Source organism: Antedon mediterranea, chromosome 4 (assembly GCF_964355755.1).
Source record: "Antedon mediterranea chromosome 4, ecAntMedi1.1, whole genome shotgun sequence".
In the NCBI taxonomy this organism is placed as follows: Eukaryota; Metazoa; Echinodermata; class Crinoidea; order Comatulida; family Antedonidae; genus Antedon; species Antedon mediterranea.
This window is the reverse complement of record NC_092673.1, coordinates 2,490,458-2,513,377: the sequence shown is the minus strand read 5'-3', so window position 1 is coordinate 2,513,377 and position 22,920 is coordinate 2,490,458. Positions and strand designations below refer to the sequence as shown.

The 22,920-nt window shown below is 33.5% G+C and overlaps 2 protein-coding genes across 3 annotated transcripts in view; both read left to right on the top strand.

Annotated features, from left to right (window-relative positions):
• LOC140046215 (adhesion G protein-coupled receptor A3-like) overlaps positions 1 to 19,416 on the top strand; it is a 49,274-nt gene extending 29,858 nt beyond the window's left edge. For both annotated transcript variants that reach the window (XM_072090781.1, XM_072090780.1), the window contains exons 5-19: positions 2,901 to 2,975; positions 3,415 to 3,486; positions 5,534 to 5,697; positions 6,309 to 6,680; positions 7,101 to 7,285; positions 9,105 to 9,251; positions 10,255 to 10,349; positions 11,081 to 11,306; positions 12,135 to 12,339; positions 12,683 to 12,784; positions 13,025 to 13,128; positions 13,815 to 13,948; positions 14,151 to 14,437; positions 14,613 to 14,679; positions 15,313 to 19,416. In XM_072090781.1, the coding sequence (XP_071946882.1) occupies positions 2,901 to 2,975; positions 3,415 to 3,486; positions 5,534 to 5,697; positions 6,309 to 6,680; positions 7,101 to 7,285; positions 9,105 to 9,251; positions 10,255 to 10,349; positions 11,081 to 11,306; positions 12,135 to 12,339; positions 12,683 to 12,784; positions 13,025 to 13,128; positions 13,815 to 13,948; positions 14,151 to 14,437; positions 14,613 to 14,679; positions 15,313 to 16,855 (3,778 nt within the window). In that variant the 3' untranslated portion in view covers positions 16,856 to 19,416. The remainder of the gene's footprint in view (positions 1 to 2,900; positions 2,976 to 3,414; positions 3,487 to 5,533; positions 5,698 to 6,308; positions 6,681 to 7,100; positions 7,286 to 9,104; positions 9,252 to 10,254; positions 10,350 to 11,080; positions 11,307 to 12,134; positions 12,340 to 12,682; positions 12,785 to 13,024; positions 13,129 to 13,814; positions 13,949 to 14,150; positions 14,438 to 14,612; positions 14,680 to 15,312) is intronic.
• A 933-nt stretch (positions 19,417 to 20,349) lies between these two features.
• On the top strand, positions 20,350 to 22,654 carry LOC140046677 (4-hydroxyphenylpyruvate dioxygenase-like protein). The gene is made up of 5 exons (XM_072091382.1): positions 20,350 to 20,864; positions 21,409 to 21,575; positions 21,947 to 22,098; positions 22,228 to 22,346; positions 22,522 to 22,654. The coding sequence occupies exons 1-5, from the start codon at positions 20,350 to 20,352 to the stop codon at positions 22,652 to 22,654; spliced, it is 1,086 nt and encodes a 361-aa protein (XP_071947483.1).
• Positions 22,655 to 22,920: the final 266 nt, after the last annotated feature.

The following is a 22,920-nucleotide window of genomic DNA, read 5'->3' as shown; positions in this document are numbered from 1 at the left end:
GGCGACGCCATTTCACAGCATGGAGCAGCGCCCCCTCCAAACTAGGAAGTCAATTACTCTACCCCCCTAGAGTATTAGCAGATCCCCTCTATGATTTTGACTTTCTAATTTGATGCGGGCGCCCTACTCCTCAGTCAATTACTCTATCCCCCCTAGAGCATTAGCAGATCCCCTCTATGATTTTGACTTTCTAATTTGATGCGGGCGCCCTACTCCATAGCTCACAATGGCGCCACCCATAGCTCTATTCTATCCCACAATGCCTTTCGAAATAGTTACGCGCTTCGGACGAACAGGAGATTCTTGTGTTATAAGTTCTTTGGTATTATGTTATTTGAAAGTAGTGGAGTGTTGATTTGTAAAGATTTTAGTTAACATGAAAGGGTCCTATTCAACAAACAATTATTTCATTAAATGCCATACACATATGTAAAGCATAAAATGAGGACCAACGTTGAAGTAAACTTGTCTTGTTGGCCGTTTAACATGGTTATAAAAAATAATAAGAACAAGTGAGATATAAAGCATCAGTATTAATATATTAAAAAATGGTTGTTTGTAATAAAAATAATGTGAAGTTTTCTACAGTAAGTTGATATTAAAGATTATTACATCTAAAGACAATCTTAGCTTTTTAAAGTAAGCACTAAAACTGATTAGATTATGGCATTATGATAATGATGGGCAAGAAGACGGAGAAGAAAATGCGGTTCTCGTGCTCAAGTGCACACTTTGCTACTCAGAAATGCGTGGCCGAAAGCAAAATTCACAGAAGTTTAGGATTTGAAGTGTTATGGTTGATTGTTACTATTAGCTATTGATCTTATCCACAGGCTAACATACATTATGTACTCTTACTAATGAATATTTGTTTAGCTTAGTAAATATTTATGTAGCTTAATAATGAATATTCATGATTTTTAGTAAATATTTGTGTACAGTAGATTTAATGAATATTCATGATTTTTAGTAAATATTTATGTAGCTTAATGAATATTCATGATTTTTTAGTAAATATTTGTGTAGCTTTATTGAATATTCATGTTTTTTAGTCAATATTTGTGTAGATGTAAATTGTAATGAATAAACATGATTTTTAGTAAATATTTTTGTAGCTTTACTGAATATTATAATTATCTATATTAATAAATATTTGTACTAATGAATATCCATAATGTTTATTAAATATTTGTGTAGCAAATATTCATAAATGCTTATTAATATTTATACAACGTTAATGTATAATCAATCAAACAAGTAATAACAATTTTTAATAATAGTAAAATTAATATGAATAAGTTATTCATACAGTGATACACTAAAAAACATGTATTAACATATTAAAGGCAAAATACAATAATCCTTAAAATTGTATATTTATAGAATGTTTATTTTTATGATTATACTGTAAGGTCAACATAATCTTATTTCTAATGAGACTAGACACATGTGGTTTAAAAGCAATTATGAAGTCACAGGTTTCAGTTAGTAGAGGTGAATTTTTACTCTCCTGATAAAAATCTTGTCATGTGCAAAATGAAATTAAAACATAAGAACATGAGGTGTGGATTTTTTTATGCGGGCCAAGTATTTATCCATCCTTGCCTATTACCATCACGTCAACTTGCATTACGTGTGCAGTGGCATTTACGATACCGATCACTTCCTACAGATGTTCGAAAACTGCCGCGTAATGCGTGTAAGCCATCCGACTGACGACAGAAAAACGTGGTCATTGTCGGAGATTATGCCGAGGCCGTCAAACAACATTATTAGCAAAGCTAGACAGATATTGCCATGTGACTATTTATTGATGCAATTTCAGCGCAACAACAAGTGTCTTTTTGCTTACTCATGTCTCTCGAGTCCAGGTGTCTTACTTCTTGTGTTCACTCCGCTTTTGATAGTTAAAAACACTCATTTTATTATTATATTATGTCCCTTTCAATTAAAACCTTTCAACCTACGGAACCTCCAATTAAAAACCACTGTTTGTTCTATATAACACAATACTCACTGTAAATAACTTTTTTATTCGTAGTGGTAGCTAAATAAAACAAACCGCAAAATAATAATTTACAGAATTATGTTATAAGTTGTGATTAACACAACATTTTCCTAAACCTCTGTCTACACTATCAAACTAGTTTGACAAACTTTATGTGACAAAAAAATGTGATGTGCCCATATAGTATATTGACACGATGATGTCATATCACTATCATATTTGGGCATATCACTACCATATTTGGGCATATCACACTTTTTTAGTCAAAACAGAGCTTTAGTCCTTAACTTTCCCTAATGAAAGTGATTTGTTTCTTTAAGTGATCATGTTTAGTAAAATGTTTTTGACAGAATGATAATTTCATGAGATTTAAACCACATCAGTCTGCTAACTGGAAATCATCATCTTTAATTATTTTGTTTTTATAAGTCATTTACTATCAGTTTCTGTTTTGCCTTTAATAATTCAATTCAATTTAAATTTATTTCACATAAACTGTCCATAAACATACTAAGTATAATGTGGAGAGAGGACCAAGAATCTCTTGACATACAGTATAGTGCCTCTCCCCACTTACAATACATTTTGGAATCTAACAATAAATATTCATATATACAGTTTGACATTCTGTTTTTGCTATTCATAATTCTGGTTAGAAATCTGAAATTGTCAGCCTAAAAAATTCATAAAAAGAACGAATATTGTTTTCCACAAAGAGATTTCTTGCACTGAGATATCGAGATTAACCTAACAACAACATTCTGAAAGCATCATAATGTTTATAATGTTCACTACAAAATGATATATACAGGTTTATAACAAATTTTATAACTAATAGAGTCATCTCATAGAAGTTCCATTTCTTAATGTCAATTGTTTTTTTTCCTTTTAGGGATTTGTCCAACAATCAACTCAGAACAATAATTAATAGTTCATTATTCAATGGATTGGTTAGCCTTGAGAAATTGTAAGTATAGAGAGATGCTTTTTGTATGACACTACACTCAACTTCTCCTTTGGGACACCACTATAGAGATGACCCTTAAGGGGTCACTCCTATTAAAGGAACACTTTACATAAAATCAACGATTAGAAATGTTTTAAGCTCTGTCTACACTATCAAATGTGACAAAAAATGTGATGTGCCCATATATGGACATGATGATGTTATGTTGTATCACTACCATATTTGGACACATCACACTTGTTTTGTCAAACTAGTTTGATAGTGTAGACAGAGCTTAACAATATCTAATGCTTATTCAGTAAGAAGATATTTTGTTGGGTCCCAAAGGTGTCCCCTTAATGGGTGATTGTTACATAATAGTGCATTCCCTTAATTGGAATTCTACGATTCTAATCGTGTTGAAAGCTATTCTGTACTAAACAATTTTTTTTTCTTATAGAAATCTATCTTTCAACTTAATATCTCGCTTGCCAGAAGGTTGTTTTGACAGTCTCCCAAATTTAAAAACACTGTAAGTAGGTCAACAGGTAGTATATTATTTGTCAAACTCTTTCTCTAAAGCTATTTCTACACTATCAAACTAGTTTGACAAAAAAGTGTGATGTGCCCAACAAATATGGTAGTGATATGCTCAAATATGGTAGCGATATGACATCATCAGGTCCATATATAGACACATCACATTCAACTCATGATGCAAAACAAACACCAGAAACATGAAAGTTATGAGCTAAAAGAAATTAAAGTTGTAAAGTGGCTAATAAATCAACAATACATTTTTTATTGTTTTAATTTTGAATTCAATAAATCTAAAAATTGAAACTTGATATCTGGACTGTGATGTCATAAATCGTAGCACACCACATGTTATTGTAACTTATGGCTCTGACAGAATCAACATTTATTTCATCATTGAATTCCTTTTCCTGCTAACTGACATGTTTTGTTTTATAAATTCACATGTCAGGTGACCCGTTTTTAAAATAAAAAATTCTTTGTGACTTTGACTTGCTACAAATAATTTTAAAATGAAACTAAATTTCAACTTTGTGACCTTATTGACTATCACTGAACACAATCCTATGTATTTTGTCAACATTGTAGAGACTTTATTTAACTTTGATATGCATGGATCTATGGATCACATAAGGCCATATGCAATAGCTTGCTTAAACATTGACCTCAAATAATTTAAGGTGACCCGGATAGTGAAGGAACGCATAGTGTTGCGCCCTCAGGCTGCAGCTGTTTCCGTAGTTTTTGTATTTCTTTTGTAGTGGTTTTCTTTTTTTTTATGCGTATGGTGCTATTTTTACCTGTTTATATTAACTTCTGTCAAAATACTCCATCTTACGTTTTCCCAGTTAGAATTATGTTGTGTTAAAGAGTGTTTTGTTTTAGTTTGATTGCATTCATTTACATTCAGAAAGAATATTTTCTATTGATAATTATAAGTCAAAAACACCATTACACTTTATCTGTACCTCTATATTTATAGATACCAGTATTTATCTACCTTTATATAGACACCACACCCCATCTACCATCCTCCTTTATCTTAAAATAGAAACCACACCCAATGTTGTCACCATCTTAATACATCAACCGTATCTACCCTCATTTTAATATAGCAACCACATCCAATCTTGCCACCATTTTAATATAGAAACCACACCCAATGTACCGTTATCATTATCTTAATACAGAAACCACACCCAATCTTGCCACCATCTTAATATAGAAACCACACCCAATCTTGCCACCATCTTAATATAGAAACCACACCCAATGTACCGTTATCATTATCTTAATACAGAAACCACACCCAATCTTGCCACCATCTTAATATAGAAACCACACCCAATCTTGCCACCATTTTATACAGCAACCACACCCTATCTTGCCACCATCTTAATACAGAAGCCCCACCCCACCTCTTTTTCCTTGTGTAAATGATTCATATCCTCCGGACCTGACATACATCAAGAGACAGATAGGATAGAGTCCTTCTTCAGTCAGGTTTCATTTCTATAATTTAATTTGAAAAGATTAAATCATTAAAAGACTTTTTTCTGCTTGTCATCTATGACATGAATGCAAATGAGAATGTGCCATCATTCAGTCTGCCTGAGCTGTTAATTTTGTAACGTGCGAACATCGTACGCTAGCTATAGGCCTCGCCTGACATTGTCTCGTTGCTGATTAAAAGTGTCTTTCCCTTTTTTTTGGCTGAATCCCGTTCATACAAATTAGGGAAGACCTGGTATTTTCTCTAAAAAGTTATGATTCTCTTTTTTATTTACACTTTCATGATGGTTTAAAATGGATCACATCACAATATGAAAATATCAATCCGTGCGTAATGCATTCTGGTATTTATGTGGGCCACTTAAATTATTAGAATCAAATTATTTTTCACATTTTTAACCAATAAAGATGAAACAAATTATCGCAATAGTTCCATATAGTATTTATTTTTACATTAATGTAGTGTGTGACAATTAGGCTGAAAAAAATATAGGTCTAGTGTCTTTAACTAATTATGGTGTTTTCTTTAGTGATTTTCAGTCAGCTTATGTGCTGTGTGATTGCAAGATGACATGGTTACTGAAATGGAAGAAAGATCAGAATGTAAAGATTATAAACACAACCGTCTGTCAATACCCTGAATCCTATCGTAAAGATGAAGTTGACTCCCTGAAAAAGAAAGATTTAAATTGCAGTGAGTATTAATAGATATTTCATTAATTGTGGAAATGGGTGACTTTACTCATGGCACTTGTGGTTAAAAAAAATGTTTATTTGTTAGAGGTTCTTCATTTGAAAGACATTATTTCAGATAAACATTAACCAATGATAAAAGTTAATGTGAGATCTTTAAAAAAAACTGTTTTCCCACCGACCAAAATTTTGAGAAAATCTATTAACACACCACCTTCTATGGGGCTAGACCTATCTTCAGTGGCGTAACGGCTATGAGCGCTCACTGGCTAAACCCAGGGGCCTCAGAGATTATAGGGTCTATTACCAGTGCCCAGAGGAAAAAACTAAATTAAAATATGCTGAAAAGGCTAAAAAATCCCGAGGGTAGGAGGGTTTCCTAAACCAGGGGCCTCTGCGTTGGATGAATCTTGGATGAACGTCTTTGTTTAGTCGCAAATTGCGTGACTGACTTTTCTATAGCGCCTTCTGTTTTTGTTGTAGATTTTGGCCCAATAGTAGTATGACTAACAAATCTTGTTTTTGAATTGACACTGTGCAAAAAAATAAGAATTAGGATAGAAAGAGATGTAAATGTTACCTTTTTTTCTTTTTAATTGTATTATCTTCTAGATTCACCTTTGGAGTTACCAATATTTGAATTAAATCCATCATCTACACAGTTAGTCGTCAAAGGTGACCCATTCCAACTTGTATGTCGTGCGACATACTTTGAAGAAGCTCTGCAAAAAATTGAGTGGGTTCACAATGACAACCGGTTGACATCCAATATTAGCACTGGAGTCAAACTGATAACGAAGACCCTACCGGACATGACGATGATCGAGAGCCGCGTAGACATTCGCAGTATCCAAAGTGAGAACGACGGAATTTGGCTGTGCCATGTTTTTACAAAACGAGGGTACCTTAATAAACATGTGACTGTTAAAGTGCTATCGAACAAAACATTGTTTTGTGACGAAGTTGAGACTAAGGATAGTAAAGGTACATCAATGATATATAATGAAAAAAAATAATTTTTATTTTCATTCAACTTTTCAAATCTCTGTCTACACTATCAAACTTTGTGATAAAAAATTGTGATGTGCCCATATATGGATATGATTATGTCATATCACTGCCATATTTAGGCATATCACTATCATATTTGGGCAAATCACACTTTTTTTTTTTCAAACTAGTTTGATAGTGTAGACCGAGCTTTATAAATTTATTTTGTGAAGCAGCTACGTACTATTCCCTGCCAACAGATGAACCTTTTCTAAATCACCATCACAAAATGTATTATTGTATTTCAGACATATTTAATGCAGTTGTTCACATGAAGGACCTGGTCACCAGCTGAGCTGCTCCAACTTTAAATTCTTTGGAGTAATAAAAAAAATGTTTTCTAAAATTTTGCAGGTACGTTTGTTTGGGGCAAGACGGTTGCTGGCTTCGCATTCCGTGTACGCTGCCCATTTGAAGGTGATTCCAGCAAAAGCTATGCAACACGCATGTGTGATGTACACGGAAAATGGAACATTGCTGATACTTCTCTGTGTGCGTATGTTGACCGCACAACAAGAGCGTTGCAGCGTCTTTCAAAGGTGAGAAATGCGTTGTTTACTTAATGGCCATCTGAGGAAAACTTGCACAAACCGTTTATATTACATAGTACTGTATGATAATCTTAAGATGCACATTCCGTTTTAAAGCATGTAATTCTTAGCATACTCATCAATATGTCACTGAAAAAATCTCACATTAAAATGTTCCTAAAACATCTTAAGCCTAAGAGGTGAGCCAAAGGTTAATCATGTGGTATTAAAGTAGGCTGTGGATTGATTGATTGAATTGATTGAATTTATTTGATGCTCAACATTAAAATAACAAACAGACAAAAGACAAATTTGACGGATAATTTGCTGAAAACTTTTTATTACAGTGTGCTTTGTGAAGTTTAGTTTTCTGTACTTAACATGTTTATTTTGTGTAGTTTGTTTTGGTTGGAGTTTGTTATGTGTTAAAGATTTATGGTTGTGGTTGATGATGGTTGTATGATTAGCATGCTTTATACAGTCCAGTGGTGCATGGTGTACAGGTCCATGGTGTAGCACTCCTAATGCTGGGTAGTTGCATTGGACTGCTCATGCTCTGGAGCCACTTGAGCTCTGGGACCTCTAGGTTACGCCAGTGAGCGCTCACTGAACTATATTTAAGCTTGGTTCGTACTTTGACGCAACGCTTTACATAATCACAATGCAAATGATTTGACCAATCACAAGCAACAGTTTGGATGAAATTTCAAATTTCTTGCGTCGTTGTGCTGCATCGAAGTGGGAACCAAGCTTTATTTCACATATGTAAATTAATTATATTTCTTAAAATGAGTGCATATTGCAACTATTGACATTTCTACAGACACAATATGCTCTGTCAACACTATCAAACTTTATGTGACAAAAAAATGTGATGTGCCCATTTATCGATATGATGATGTCATATCACTACCATATTTGGGTATATCACTATCATATTTGGGCACATCACACTTTTTTGTCAAACTAGTTTAATAGTGTAGACAGGACTTTAGCCAATTAATCAAGTAATTGTATTCAGAATGAAGGCAGTACAGTATATAAAACTTTTTTTCCTTGATTTATCTCTCATTAATCGTAATCAATTTTCAACGACGTGTTGTTATGTTTACTTAATTGCTTTCGTCCTGTTGAGACGATTGCATCTGTGATCATTATTCATGATTACCAAACATCAACATGTTGACAAGCAACATTTAGTGTCATTAGTGGCATATCATTAATGTGATCAATGTTGTTGCTATTAGTTTTATTTATTGCAATATCAATAAATAAATAATGTATTTGGTATTTTTTTATCAAATCTTGAATGGTTTTTATCTAAAATTCAATCTATTACATGCAGATTAATCTATTGATGAAAATAATTTTCATTGAAACTGTTGATATAAAAATTGAGTTTAAGTATGGGATTTTGCTAAGAGAAACTGTCCTTGTGAAACGAGGAAGTGGTGTCCCCTATTTGGAGTCCACCTCTATTAAGGGGAATTTATAGTGTTGGTTCCGAGGGTAATGCGTTCTCTGGCATATTTAATCCACGCAACGTACACTGACTGATGACAGGGACACTGGCCCCTTATTAGTTGTTATACTGTAGTTGCATGAAAATTGAAAACAAAAAAATGTTATATTATTTTTTAATTTAATAGATAAATAAATGACATCAACATTTTATTTGAAAACTACAAACTGTTTCATAAAGGTTGAAAAAAAATCACTCTTCCATCATCAGATGCTAGGCTCTGAGTGTAAGAAGTGCAAGTCACAGGAAGAGACTGTTTATGTGGTTAATTTATTATTAATTTTTAATTATATTTTATTTTTGCAGCAAAGTTGTAGCAACTCGGAGCAAGCCTTGGCTATTGCGCAAGAGCTTGAGATGCAAACGTCAGATGCTGCAGGTTTCAAAGACACAGCTAACATCATCTATGTTGCCAATGCAATGGAGAAGATAATCCAATACACAAGTCAGGAGGTAAGGAATCATATAAAGAAGAAAAAACAAATTATTTTTTTAATTTATTTTCGAAATACAGACTTTAAAAGCATTCCTGTAAATTTTGCTTAAGGGATTTAAAATCGCATTCATCAAATTTCCAAACCCATTTACAATAATAAGTATTTGATTGATGGTAATACTGTTGAGAACGTAATTCAGTGATTTTTTTCTTCTTTTATTAAATTCAGAATGATTTAAGGAACAACATTAAGATTTATGAGCTAAATTCGAAAATGTTTATTGCAGGTAGCTCAAGTAGAATTTGTTAGAATTTTGGATACAGCCGCAATGATTCTTAACTAGAAAATGAAAGTGTTGACACGTTACTATTATAATATACAACAACATATTAATAGTTACCAGCAACAAATTGATGTCTCCTGCAGCCAGTATATGTACATGCTAATATCAAACACAGAATTAAACATTATTTGTTGCATAAGCTCTGTCTACTCTGTAAACTTTATGTGAGAACAAAAATGTAATGCGCCCATATATGGATCTGATGATGTCATATTACCATATCACACATGTCACACTTTTTTTTTCACATAAATCTTTAGTTGTATCTGAAGTTTCTCTATTTCTTTGTTATTTGGATTTATTTCAGTCCAATCCAACAGCGACTCATTGCCACTAACAGATGTTCATTCCTAGTTTGTTATGCTTATTACTATTTAAACAAGGAAATATAACATTTCAAATAACTAGTCTATATCGTGCCTGCTTACCTAGATAAACCCGACATAAGCCCTTTTCCACCATTTCTGGTTTGTGTAATTTTTTATACAATTAGAAACAGTTCATAAATTAAAAACATACACACATAATGAGATATATTTATATCAGAATAATTTCGTACATTTTTTGACAACTTATATAAAATTTATATTCAAAATAATTTCTTTACATAATATTAATTTCTATTAAATTTCTATTTATAATAATTACATGGCATTTACATATATTGTTCTTATAGTTGGGACGTACAATGATCAATATCGGCAGCAACATGATGGAGGTCAATGATGCGGTGTTGAAGGGCGCACAGGAGACGGGTAAAGCATGTAGCAGGTAAGAAGAAACATGAATAAATGGAAGAGTTTAGGGGAGATTCAAAATTTGAAAAAAAGGGGGGCGGGAGCATGGGCATAAAAAGTATACACTGAGTGTTTGAGTCATAGGCTCTCATACATAAAAAAGGAAATGACACTCAACACAACCATCACAACTTTTTTCCACCAATAAACAAACGTTTAAGTATATTAGATACGTGTGTCCTGTGTGGGAACCATCGATTGTTGGATAATCTACAGAGCTCAGTGTTTTGATTTGCATTGAGGATTGCGTTTTAAATGCAAACGTGTAGAAAAACAGGAATTGAATATGGTGTGTTGTCACCCGCCCCAATAGAACCAATAATGCAATGCTAGCCTATGCTAAAATGCTGAAGCATTGCTCTATCCCAGATTGATTCAAAACATTCTCATTCATTTGTCCATGGAAGAATTAATATGACCCAATTGATAGCCAATCAATTCTGAAACCAACAAATTATCCCAACCCAATTAATAACTATTACATTGTTTAATAGCTGTGTCCCCTGAAGTTCTACTGTATTCTTTTATAAAATGTCTGCTGCAATCTATATTTTTAATATATAAATACCTTTATATATTTAAATTTTTACAGAACTGTACCCTCTTTGGAAAAGGTTTGCCATATTTGACAGTTTTGTCATGTTTGCTGCCATCTATATTTTCACTGTATAATACCAGTAACCTGAATTATTTGAATTCTTACAGGATTGTACTATCTTTGGAGAGGTTTGCCAGTTCCACAAGCACACAATCCCTTGAACATTCCTCATCCAACATCTTATTTGAAACATTTAATGTGACCACAAATGGATTCTGGGGAATGACCTGTGTAGCCTTGAAACTACAGACGCCAAGACCGTACGGTGAAGATATTGAGATGTCGTGTAACAGTGCAAATAAAACGGTCAAACAGTTTAATAGTCGACTAAAAGTAAGTATTAGATATGTTGTGAATTGAGGAAATCATTTTGATGCATTGTAGGTCATAGGTAAGGTTATACAATGTTTGGGATGTCTTGAATACTACAATAGGAATGGGATGGGAGTTTTAATATACAGTAGAACCTCCATTTTACGTACGGTACGGGACCGAAAGGCGTACGTAAAACAAGGGATTCGTAAAATCAAGGTTGACCTTAAATTGACCCCAAATACGTAGAGATCGTAGCTAGCCGTGTTTGCCTACTTCTGTATCCCTTCTGTACAGTATGCAGGTGGTCACTAGCTAGGCCTTGCCTAGACTATTCAGGCCAAGCTAGCAGGCCTAGCAAGATGTGAGGCCTAACTAGAAAAGTACAGTATATACAGGCTGTGCGATGTTTAAATAAAGTGTAAAATATAATTGTTTTCTATCAATATTAAAAACAGTCGCTGCTTTAGGGGGAATGCACGTGCGTAGCTTGTCCCACACACAGCAGAATTCCTCACCACACAGCCATGATTGTGGCTTTGTGTGCTTTGTTGTTGTTAAATTGCGCCCTCAATGTAAGAAAATGATGACGTCATCGGTTATTTTAAGCGTGCGTAAAATCGAGGGAACGTAAAATCAGGGTACGTAAAACACAGGTTCTACTGTAATGTATTTTTCCTAAGTTCTCTTTTAAATTGTACATATGTTTTTGCAGATTTTGACACTGATTCCTCACCTGCACCTAATCCCTGTATAGCTTCATTATGAGCTGCAAAAGGTTCAACATACCAAGTACGAAGTAAAATATACAATTTTGCACTCAATAATAATTCTTTTTTCTTCTTCCAGAAAGTAGAAGCAGCCATCCAGTTACCAGCTAATATTTTCCATGGTCTTTCCATGAGGAAGGACGATAGCTCCCAGTCTCAATACACACTTTACTTTTTCTTTTATCGGAATGGTAAATTATTCCAAACAAAAGGGAACAACAGCGTTTTACTTGATAATGACGGAAGAAGGGTTGTTGGCAGCTACGTAATATCAAGCAAAATTGGTAAGTGTAGTATGGCACTCTTATTCCTTTAATAATAATACCACATTTCTATAGCGCCCTTTTCATGAATAGTCTCAATGCTCAAAGGCGCTTTTCATAATAATACATCACAATTACAAGGCAAACAGTGCAACAAATACATATAAATCAAAATAACAAAACTGTGTTTATTTCTATCCTTTAATTTCATTAAATTTCCATCTGTAACTGTGACTTATAATAAACCACATGTGTTTTAGGTGAGACCTAACCGTGACTTGAAATGAAAAAAAATATATACACTGAATAAAGATTAGTACAGTATTATTTTTTTGTTAAATGGTTTTAAAATATTTTTTTTTAGCTGGACATGTGGTGTCCAACCTTAGTGACCCTGTGGTGCTGACCTTCCCTACCAAGCAAGGTGTTGACCCGGTAGCAGTTTACTGGAATTTCACTGCTTTAGGTATTTTTATATGAATACATTTTATATTATCTTATCTATCTTCTTCTTATCTTTCTTCTTCATATCAATCTTCTTCCATACTTAATTATTAGTTAATGTGACCTATAATAAACAATGATATGTTGATTTAGTGTGAAAGCTCTGTCTACACTATTAAACTATTTGACAAAAAAAAAATTGTGATGTGCCCAAAGTGATATGATTGAATACGGTAGTGATATTTAAAAACTTTTTCTTCAGGATCACAAGGAGCATGGGCATCAGATGGTTGTAGAGTGGTATCATCAACAAATAATGAAAGTGTTGTACATTGTAACCACATGACAAATTATGCCGTTCTTTTGGTAGGTCTACTCTTCACGTTACTAATTATAACAATGATAGTCATATATAGTGCCTAATACAAAGTTTCTAAGCGCTTTACACACAAAAATGATCTATAAAATATCCTAAGATAACCAAAAAAAAAAAGAAGAAAAGCGGAGGAATCATTTACACCACTCCGTCCTCCAGCGCTTTGAAGCTCCAATATGAAAGCTCGCTGGAACAGTATTAACAGGAGCTGAAGTGAAAAAAAGCATCTGTTCTTTTTCAAATTTTCAGTTTCACTATAGTGGTATGAAGAACAATCTAATGTTGCCTGGTTAGGTACCAGGATTATTCTGCTGTGAAAATAGTACTATTGTGCCTATAATGGGACTTTACTTTTAGATCTTAGATCATTTTGATTGCACATATAGCTTTCATTCAAATATTCACAACTGTGCGTCATTCAGTAAAATTTCATTTTTCTCTTTGGACTTATATCCATAGAAGAACAGTATATATTAATAATTCGGTGTCAATCAAGGATTTACAAAAGTTGGAAAAACTCTCGAAAAAATCCGTAAAAGCGGCAACTGATATAAACTACTTTAAAAATGGTAAAACCTTCGGCCTCTTCCCCAAAATGTATAACAATAATGAATTCACAAACATCTCTACATACTAATAATGTTCATTCACCATCCATGTTTTATCTTACATGTAGGATGTATCTGTTAAGGAAGATGACAGTTCTTTCTGGTGGAACAATGGCTTTCTGCATCCTGCTATCTACCTGGGGTGTTTTATCTGCTTCATTCTAGTTCTGTTTAACCTTGTTACATACATCATATTTTGCAGGTAAGTTGATTCGTAAATCTACTCCTCCATAAAGTGTCTATTCTTCCACTTAATAGTAATATCATATTTGAGCATATCACTACCATATTTGAGCATATCACTACCATATTTGAGCATATCACTACCATATTTGAGCATATCACTACCATATTTATTTGATAGTGTAGACAGAGCTTAACATGATCCCACTAAAATCTTTCAGTAAGATCCGAATGAAGAAGCGTTGTCTTCACGCCATCATCAACATATCTCTTGGTATCCTTCTGCTCATCATCTTCTTTGCCGGTGGTATCAATCGCACTGCCACGCCTCTTGTCTGTCAAATTGTTGGTATTGGCCTGCATTACACAACCCTCTGCATCCTACTCTGGATCGGGATATCGCTACGAAACATCATGAAATCACTCAGCAGAAAACGTAGATCGGTAATTCCGGGTGAAACGCCACTCCCACCGAGACCAATTATTCGATTCTATTTCATTGGTTGGGGTAAGTTTTTTCTAGAATATCTTATGAAAGGCAATAAATTGTTCTGTGCCAGAAAATTATTTCAATTGAATGTGCTTTCTTCTCATTGGTTTAGCTTATTCTTTTAGAAAATAAAATATTAAAATGACTGTATGTGATTTTTATTTTCATTGATTAAATGTTTGTTTGATTATAGGTATACCGATTATCGTAGTTGGAATTACAGCTGCCGTCAACTTGGAAAACTATGGTGGATCTGACATGTAAGTTTGTCTTTGGATTGACAGGTCATGCAGAAGCCTAATCAAACACAGTAGAACCCTTTTAAGGGACACCTTTTGGACCCAGAGAAGGCCTCCCCTTAATAGAAGTATTCCCTGTTTTGGTGTTAAATCCTTTGCTTATTTTGTTGTTATTTATTTGGTGTTTAAGTTACGTGTGCTTTTTCTATATTTAAATTTTTTATTTCTTGTGTTGTAACATGTTTTGTGAATGATGTACAGTATAACTCTTTATTTTTTAATTGTTTTGTATGTAGTGTATCAAACGACACATTTCCAATGGCATGTATGTATTTTGTATGTAATTGGACAATAAAAGATTTTTGAATTTTTGAATTTTGAAGACTGTTAAAACTTGTTATTTTGTTTGATGGTTTTATCTGTGTTTAATTGCTATATTATATATTGGTTCACTCATAAGCCAGAAATGGCTTGTCTTGTTGTAAACAAGAACGTGATTAAATAAATAAATTAAATAAATTAAATATATGTCCCTTTTACAGCTAGGTGTCCACTGAATAAAAGTGTCTCAATTATTAACAGTATTATAATCAATTTTATCATCAATTACTATAATGATTCAGACCTAAATTATTTATATTTGATTTGTTTCAGTTGTTGGCTTGACTTTGAGGTGAGTTTGTATGGATTCTCCATCACAGTCATGTTTATTCTACTTGTCCAGTTAGTATTCATCATTATGGCATTCCTCAGGATACAACGATTGCCAACATCACACAAATATGATGCACATATTCCATCACTACAGCTAACACCTGATCAAACTCAAATCACAACGACATCTGAGCAGGTATCGCAAAATAAAGACAGTGTGCGTACTGCCGAGACAGAACAGCCATTTTTAAACGATTCAGAATCTGTAGGAACGCATCATACTACAGCCGCGTCTGTAATTTCAAGCGTGTTGGATCACGAACATTCGTATCAGAAACAATTGCGCGGAATGGTACTTTTGTTACTTATGTACATTTTAACTTGGGTTTCTGGCGCCCTTGCTGTTACCCAGAAAGCGTTCTTTTATTCTATTTTTAGCTATGTGAATGCTGTTATGATGACCATGTTCGGTCTTTACGTATTCATATTTTTTTGTTTAATGCGCAATGATGTAAAGTACTGTTGGAAAGTTGCGTTTGGATGTCAAAAGCGACGAGCGTTTGATGCGCAAATGGCCATGTTATCTCCCGTAACAGCCAACGGCAATGCCAATGGTGCATGTCGTAGACAATCAGCAAGTAGTTTAGACTCAACTTTTACAAATCGTTCAAGTAACACAAACCCAACCAATCCGTCATTTAAATCCGGTTCACGTCGGACGACTTCAAAGTGTAATTACGTCCCAGCGCACACGATAACCGATATGTCCTTACAGGAAGACAATAGTTTGCATGAAACTCCTATCTTAACTGGCCCAGATCAACGTGGTAATGGACAATATAGCAGGTACCAACTGCATCAAAAACGTTCTAGGCCTAAACATTATAAATATGCACGGTATTCACAGCTGTCTCGTGATTCTGCGGATATGTCAAATGATCATACGCAACAGATTGTGTGGGGTGGATTTCACGATAGTCTTTCGAGTGCGCCAGAAAGTCGTATGTCTGCATTAGAAGAAAGTAGGGACGAGCGGGATACGCAAGCAAACTACACCACCGGAGATGCTAGTACGTTGGAACGATCCGGTAAAACGTACATACTTCCCCAAGCATATCAGAATGGTCATACCTTGCCAAAAATGACTCAATCTAACGGTGATAACCAACAGCTCCGACGTAAAGGTCAAAACGGATTGAACATAGGTCATGTTAAAAGACAATCGTCAAAAGATGATTTGAAAAATGCTTCAATACAGAGAAACACATCAAGAGAAAGTGTAGGCCAACGAAACTGTAAAACGCCGGATCCAAATATGTCCGGATATGGAATTAGCAGCTACAGTTCTAGCGTCACCGTTCAGGAGATGCACCCTCTCTCGAAGCATCTTGTGGAAACCGACGACCACAAATTAGGCGGACATACCGCTCAATCAGAACTTAAAAAACAGAAAAATGGCGGTGAAGTTTTTATGATCACAAAAGAAGTGAATGGATTCGCTATAAAAAGTAACGGACAAAAGAATAAAGAAACAAGTGTTTAAAAGGGAAAAAACCCACTAGAATTAGAAGAAAAACGGAAGAAAAACGGAAGGTGCATCTATAGTAATTAGAAATTCTTTTACAAAGCAATGCCATAAACTCCAAATTGGCTGTGCTACGTTTAATTCCCACTTCATGTTTGACCAAAATAGGTATTATTGTTGTTATATATGCCATTGACTTTTGTATAATAATCTAAACAGTAAATAATGTATTTAATCATGCGTTTTCTTCTAAAAGGAAAGTTTATTTGTGTATATTGGTGTTATACGCTGTAAGTGTACATGATGTTGTATTTCATACCTAATTATCTAACATAGAATATTATTCTAACTTTTCTGGCTGTTTTACTTTATCATTTTTATTTAGCTTTTTGCTTTTTTTTTGTATCTCCATTGAGATCCAGCCACTGTTTCTCTATCCATCCATCTTCCTAATTGCTCTTTACTTAATTCCTCTTTTTCTTTGGTGGGAATGGCAAATTGCACGGTTGAGAGAACTTTAAATTCTTGACCATGCCGATAACTTAATAGGATTTATTATGCTGCAAATTTTTTATTTATTCTCCTCTCTTCCTAAAGCTTGGTTCCCACTAGGACGCAATTCAAATGCAAGAAAGTTGACCAATCACAAGCGACAGTTAATAATAATCCATCACTTACTTACATTTCGTTTACATCGCTGCGTTACATCCTAGTGGGAACCAAGCTTTAATACCATGTTTTTGTTAGCAGAAAACAGCAAAAGTCTTGACAAAACTATTTAATTTGACTTCCCATGATGGAAACCTCCAAATATTTCAATAATACAATATCACATAAAGTGTGTGTTTGTACAGTATTTATTCACTCGCAATAGTATTAGAAATAATGTAAAAAATATAGAAAAGAAGAGTCTGCATAATCATAATATTTACAATATCAGTGAACGCATCAATATTTTACAAATATCATTTGATCTTTTATCATTTCATAAGAATGTTATGTATAATATATATTTATAACGTTTCATCAGAGAGACTTTAAAGGGGGCCACCAATTAAGTAAGAATTTTAATTTGTTTTTATACAAAACTATTTCAGTTGTAATGTTTTAGTGCAAGAGGCACTATTAATTCAATACAAAAAAGAAGTATTTAATTTTACAGTGTTCTGACTTCCATATGTTTATTTTTGTATTTAGAATTTTAACGTTTCTTTAATACAGTTTGATTGAATTTTAAATTTGTTTATAGAACACAAACAGCGTCTCAAAAGTGGTGTTTTATTTACAAACGTGTGTTTAATATTGGTACTTAATTTGTTGGTTTTCTCTTAAATTTAGAAATAAACCTTGTGATCAACGATTTGTTATATAATCTCATCTTATTATGTACATTGTTATAAATTATATAATATTTATCTATATATACTTGTAAATTATGTAATGTTTATAAATATTGTTTAGTGATATAAGTATGTTTAAATGATTGTATAGTAAGATGGCATACTCAACAACGTATACATGAAATATTCTGTTGTCAGCATAAAACTCAAATTCATAACCTTGTGATCAAAAGGCCAGGATACTACCAGCCCACTACCCACAACATTGGGTGCTTTTAAATTATGTTTTACATTGTGTTCAATATTATGCAAATAATGAATGTTTATGAATGGAATGGTACAAATAATGAATGTTTATGAGTGGAATGGTACAAATATAACACTTCATTATTTGTAACATTCCACTCATAAATATTCATTATTTGTATATTATATAACACCTAAATTAATTCCTGTCATTTGATTGGATGATTGTAGGCATACCTTTTATTCAATCTTATTCAAATGACAGTAATTTATTTAGGTGTTATGTAATCTCTTTTAGAAGACAACAAAAACAAGAGACAATACAATACCTACAATAGAACAACCTTCTGGATTAAATTAATGTCATGTTTTTTCATATGTAAATACCAACACGAAATAATAGCTGTGTACAGTTGTCGTATTTGATTGGGACTTTTACCGTTGAGTACAGTTTTTCCGTTGAGTACTTATTTAACAGAGTATTTTGAGCATTGAGATTGAGCTTGCGTTTAACGTTTTCTATTTGAATGATTTTCTGTTGAGCACAATTCGTTTACAATTTGAATACAAAAAGTATTCAACGAATCTTTATGTTGACGAAAATTCCCAATCGAATATGACAAATGACATCAAAATGATAACGTAATGGTAAGTGAAGTTCACTCAATGAAGCTGGTTAATTGTTCATTGTTTTATGTTCTATAGAAAATTCTAGAAATTTGTTTCTAGATGTTTTTAGAGTATGTCATCTTGTTATATAAGATCTGTTTTTCTTTGTATAAACCTAAACCCATCGCCTTGTTCCTACTTATTATGACATGTATACTAAACAGTATTGGTGGTCAGTGATGGCACAGTGGCTGAATGCCACAGGCATATCCACTGATTGTTATAGTTCCTATTTTTTAAAGTATTTATTGAAGTTGGTTTTTTTCTACTCGACAGGTTTTCTTTTTTGGATTTTCGATAGATTAAATCAATTACAAAACATGATTGTGTCGTGGTTTTCTACAATTTTGTTCAAATAGCATTTATTTTTTAATTACTGTAAAGCTCTGTCCACACTATCAAACTATTTTGACAAAAAAAGTGTAATGTACCCAAATATGGTAGTGGTATGCTTAAATATTTTTTTATTTTTTTTTATTTTATATATTTAGGCAAATTGCCAAGGATAACCATAAGCAAATTCAATCACTATCCTTCTTAAAGGTGGCAATCCGTTCACGAGACAAACATATACACACAATGCTCTACATAAACAAAGTCTTTATTACAAGTCTTTGGGAGTGGAGTTGTAAATTGTCATTAGAAAAAATCCTGACATATGACAGGACTTGAACCCAGGACCCTTGGATTGGTAGCCAAGCATCATAACCACCAGGCCACAACTCCACTCCATATGGTAGTGATATGACATCATTATGTCCATATATGGGCACATCACATTTTTTTGTCGCATAAAGTTTGATAGTGTAGACAGAGCTTTACACTTTTGACGATATCATTCTAAAGGTAGAATTTTATTGATGTAAACGCAGTTTGCCTTTTTCATGTAAATGACAAGGACTCCCTGCTTATACTAGGCTTCTCATCCAATTATCATCATGGTCACTCTACAATAACCAAGTGTGTACAATTAATTAATGTTGAATAGATAGATTGAACAATCTCAATGATTGTCAGTTTACCTTGATATAGCTCAGTTGTCAGATGCTCTGTAGAACAATAGACATAACATGTGATATGAAATCAACCAATCGAACGGCAAGGATACACTTAAAATAACAAGTGCAATACCTTGCTCACAAACAGCTGGCTGACCATGTTGATAAGGCTATTTCATTAGTAGATCCTGGCACAAGTATGGTTAGGCATCATCATTTCAAAATTTTCACCAAAAATGGATGGAAATTTACGCAAAAGATGGTCAATAATCTACAGTTTCGGTTATTTGCATTCAAACAAGTGAACGACTGCAATACTTGGGTTCTGCGCAACGGTGAAGCTATGTTTGTAGTTACGGACCATCGACAGGAGGACGACTACGTTCTCAACACCTGTAAAGACGAGCAACAAATTGATTCTGTTTATGATGTTTCATTTCATGTAAAAAATGTGGAAGAATCATTTGAAAAAGCTGTATGTGGAGGAGCAGAACCAGTTTGTGAACCTAAAATAATAAAAGATGCGTACGGTGAGGTGTCTATAGCCGCTGTTAGATCTTGTGTTGGTGATGTTATACATACACTGTTGAATACCGACAACTACACAGGTGTCTTTCTGCCTGGGTTTACAGAATGTCTTGGCTTACAAGAAACGGAAATGGATCAAAATGTACATTTTGATCATGTGACATATGTTTGTACAATAGGTGATTCTGAAAGAGTACTTAAATGGTACGAAAAATGTTTTGGATTGAAACGTCTCAAGATTAACAGGTAGGCCTACAATTTCTCTCCACTCTATGCAGTATCCTGAGATATGTTCCCTTCACAGCCTCTTTGAGTTGGAATGGATTAGGATATCTACAAAGGTTGTAGATGGCCGTTCCATAATAAAAGATACAGAAACGCCATTCTAGCACCTGCACAGTTGTTTTTTAGAGTTACTATAGCTATGTCTAAAGTTGTCATTAGAAAGAAAATTTGATTTTGGGATATTAAAAAAAAGTCTAGACCTACTGATAAAATACTAGTGCTTAAAGATATATTGTCCATCTACACATTTTTTTTTAATATGCCATTTTAATGTCACATAATAGTTACGGTATTCACTTTAACCAAAACCTGGATCAAAACAAAAATTATTTACCTGAAAATGTTTGCGGTTTTTTTTTACAGAAGTGAATAACTTTATTAAAACTGAAAAATGGCCTATTTAAAGTCTGATTTTATTAATCTTCATTTTTCATGTTTTTTGGGGGACAATACATCTTTAACTAAAGTATTGTTATTTATCTTAATTCTAATTTTCTTTTCACAGTGATGAAGATAAAGATGAAGGTTTTGTAGTACGTGTTAATGACGTGGGAATGAGATTGAAGGCTATGGAATACTGGCGATGTAATTCAACACGTTTCGCAGCAGCAAGTGATGACAACAGTGAACAGCCTACCATATTTGTCATTGCTGAACCTTTGCCTGGACAGGGTAATAATCTTTTTCCATACATGGTAGAGCAAAGTGTGGATCCAACATTGTGGTTATCTAATGGATATGGATATCCCTATATTATTGAACGATGGAGCATGTACTGTAACATTTTGGGCAAGAAATAAATAAAATTGAATATGTGGGTAATACCAAAGAAGATATAACATATAGGTTACTTGGTAATACCTCTAAGCAAAGGATGATATAGTTTGCCGCGATAGACGGCGATCCAATCAACTGTATCATGAACAAATAAATTTAAATTCAATTTTATCAGTAATGTAATGAAAAATAATGGGAATTTATTTCACGAAAGAAATGTTATTTTGTTTTAACGATTAAGATCTTATTGGATTTTTTGTTTTCAGGGAAAAATAAAATCGCAACTTTTCTGAGAGAACACCGTGGCGCTGGAGTTCAACATATTGGTCTTCACACGCCTGACTTGGTTCACACTGTCAGTTCGTTACGACACTCTGGACTTGAGTTCGTTCAACCACCTGAAGCTTATTACACAAAGGTAAGTATCCTCTCCACTGAGGTCATACTGAGGTCAACCATACATGGCCAATTTCTATTAGTTTTACAGCCAACATTTTAACCTGTTTCAGTGTAATATAAATAATTAAACTTAAATATTCAAACTTAGGTTGGTAAACTGGATGAAATTATTGAATCTGGTGAAGAGGTCACGACCTTGCAAAAGTATGGAATTCTATTGGATGCTGAAACAGATGAAGTAAAACCTGAGGACAAAAATAACAACAGGTGATGTAGTTAATTGATCGTAAATCAGCTTATAATATTTTACGCAAACTGCGCAACAATATTTTTATACAGCAATGAATAGCCAGCAAATACTTAAACACTGTGACAGCATGCAGGTACAAGTTTATTTTTTATTTTGAGGTTTAATGAAATAATGTTTTCTTTTTCACAATAGATACCTTATGCAGGTTTTCACAAAACCCTTATTTAATGAAGACACATTTTTCTTTGAGTACGTCCAACGTTGTGGTGCTACTGGGTTTGGAGCAGGCAACATATCAGCTTTATTTAGAGCCATTCAAAAATAAAATCGGATTTGTGTGAAGGCCTTAGGCTGTGCCATGTGACATTGAGGTGTAAAATAGATTTTACTGTAATAATTATTTCCACCATTATTAGTATAGGCCTTATTTTGATTGAAATCTATAACACTGGTGAAACATGAATACAGTAATGTGCCCATTTATGTCTAATGTTGTATAAATAACATGAGTTATGTAATAATTATCAAATAAGCGTCTAGTTGAATAAAACTTTTTTGTCAATTAATATAAGCTTCTTTTTTGTTTGTCTC

What these genes read in the sequence shown, in the direction of transcription:
- LOC140046677 (XM_072091382.1), top strand. Translation starts at nt 20,350, where the DNA reads ATGGTCAATAATCTACAGTTTCGGTTATTTGCATTCAAACAAGTGAAC. An exon ending in TGAACCTTTGCCTGGACAGG is followed by an intron (nt 21,576 to 21,946) that starts GTAATAATCTTT and finishes TTTTGTTTTCAG; the next exon opens with GGAAAAATAAAATCGCAACT. An exon ending in CTGAAGCTTATTACACAAAG is followed by an intron (nt 22,099 to 22,227) that starts GTAAGTATCCTC and finishes ATTCAAACTTAG; the next exon opens with GTTGGTAAACTGGATGAAAT.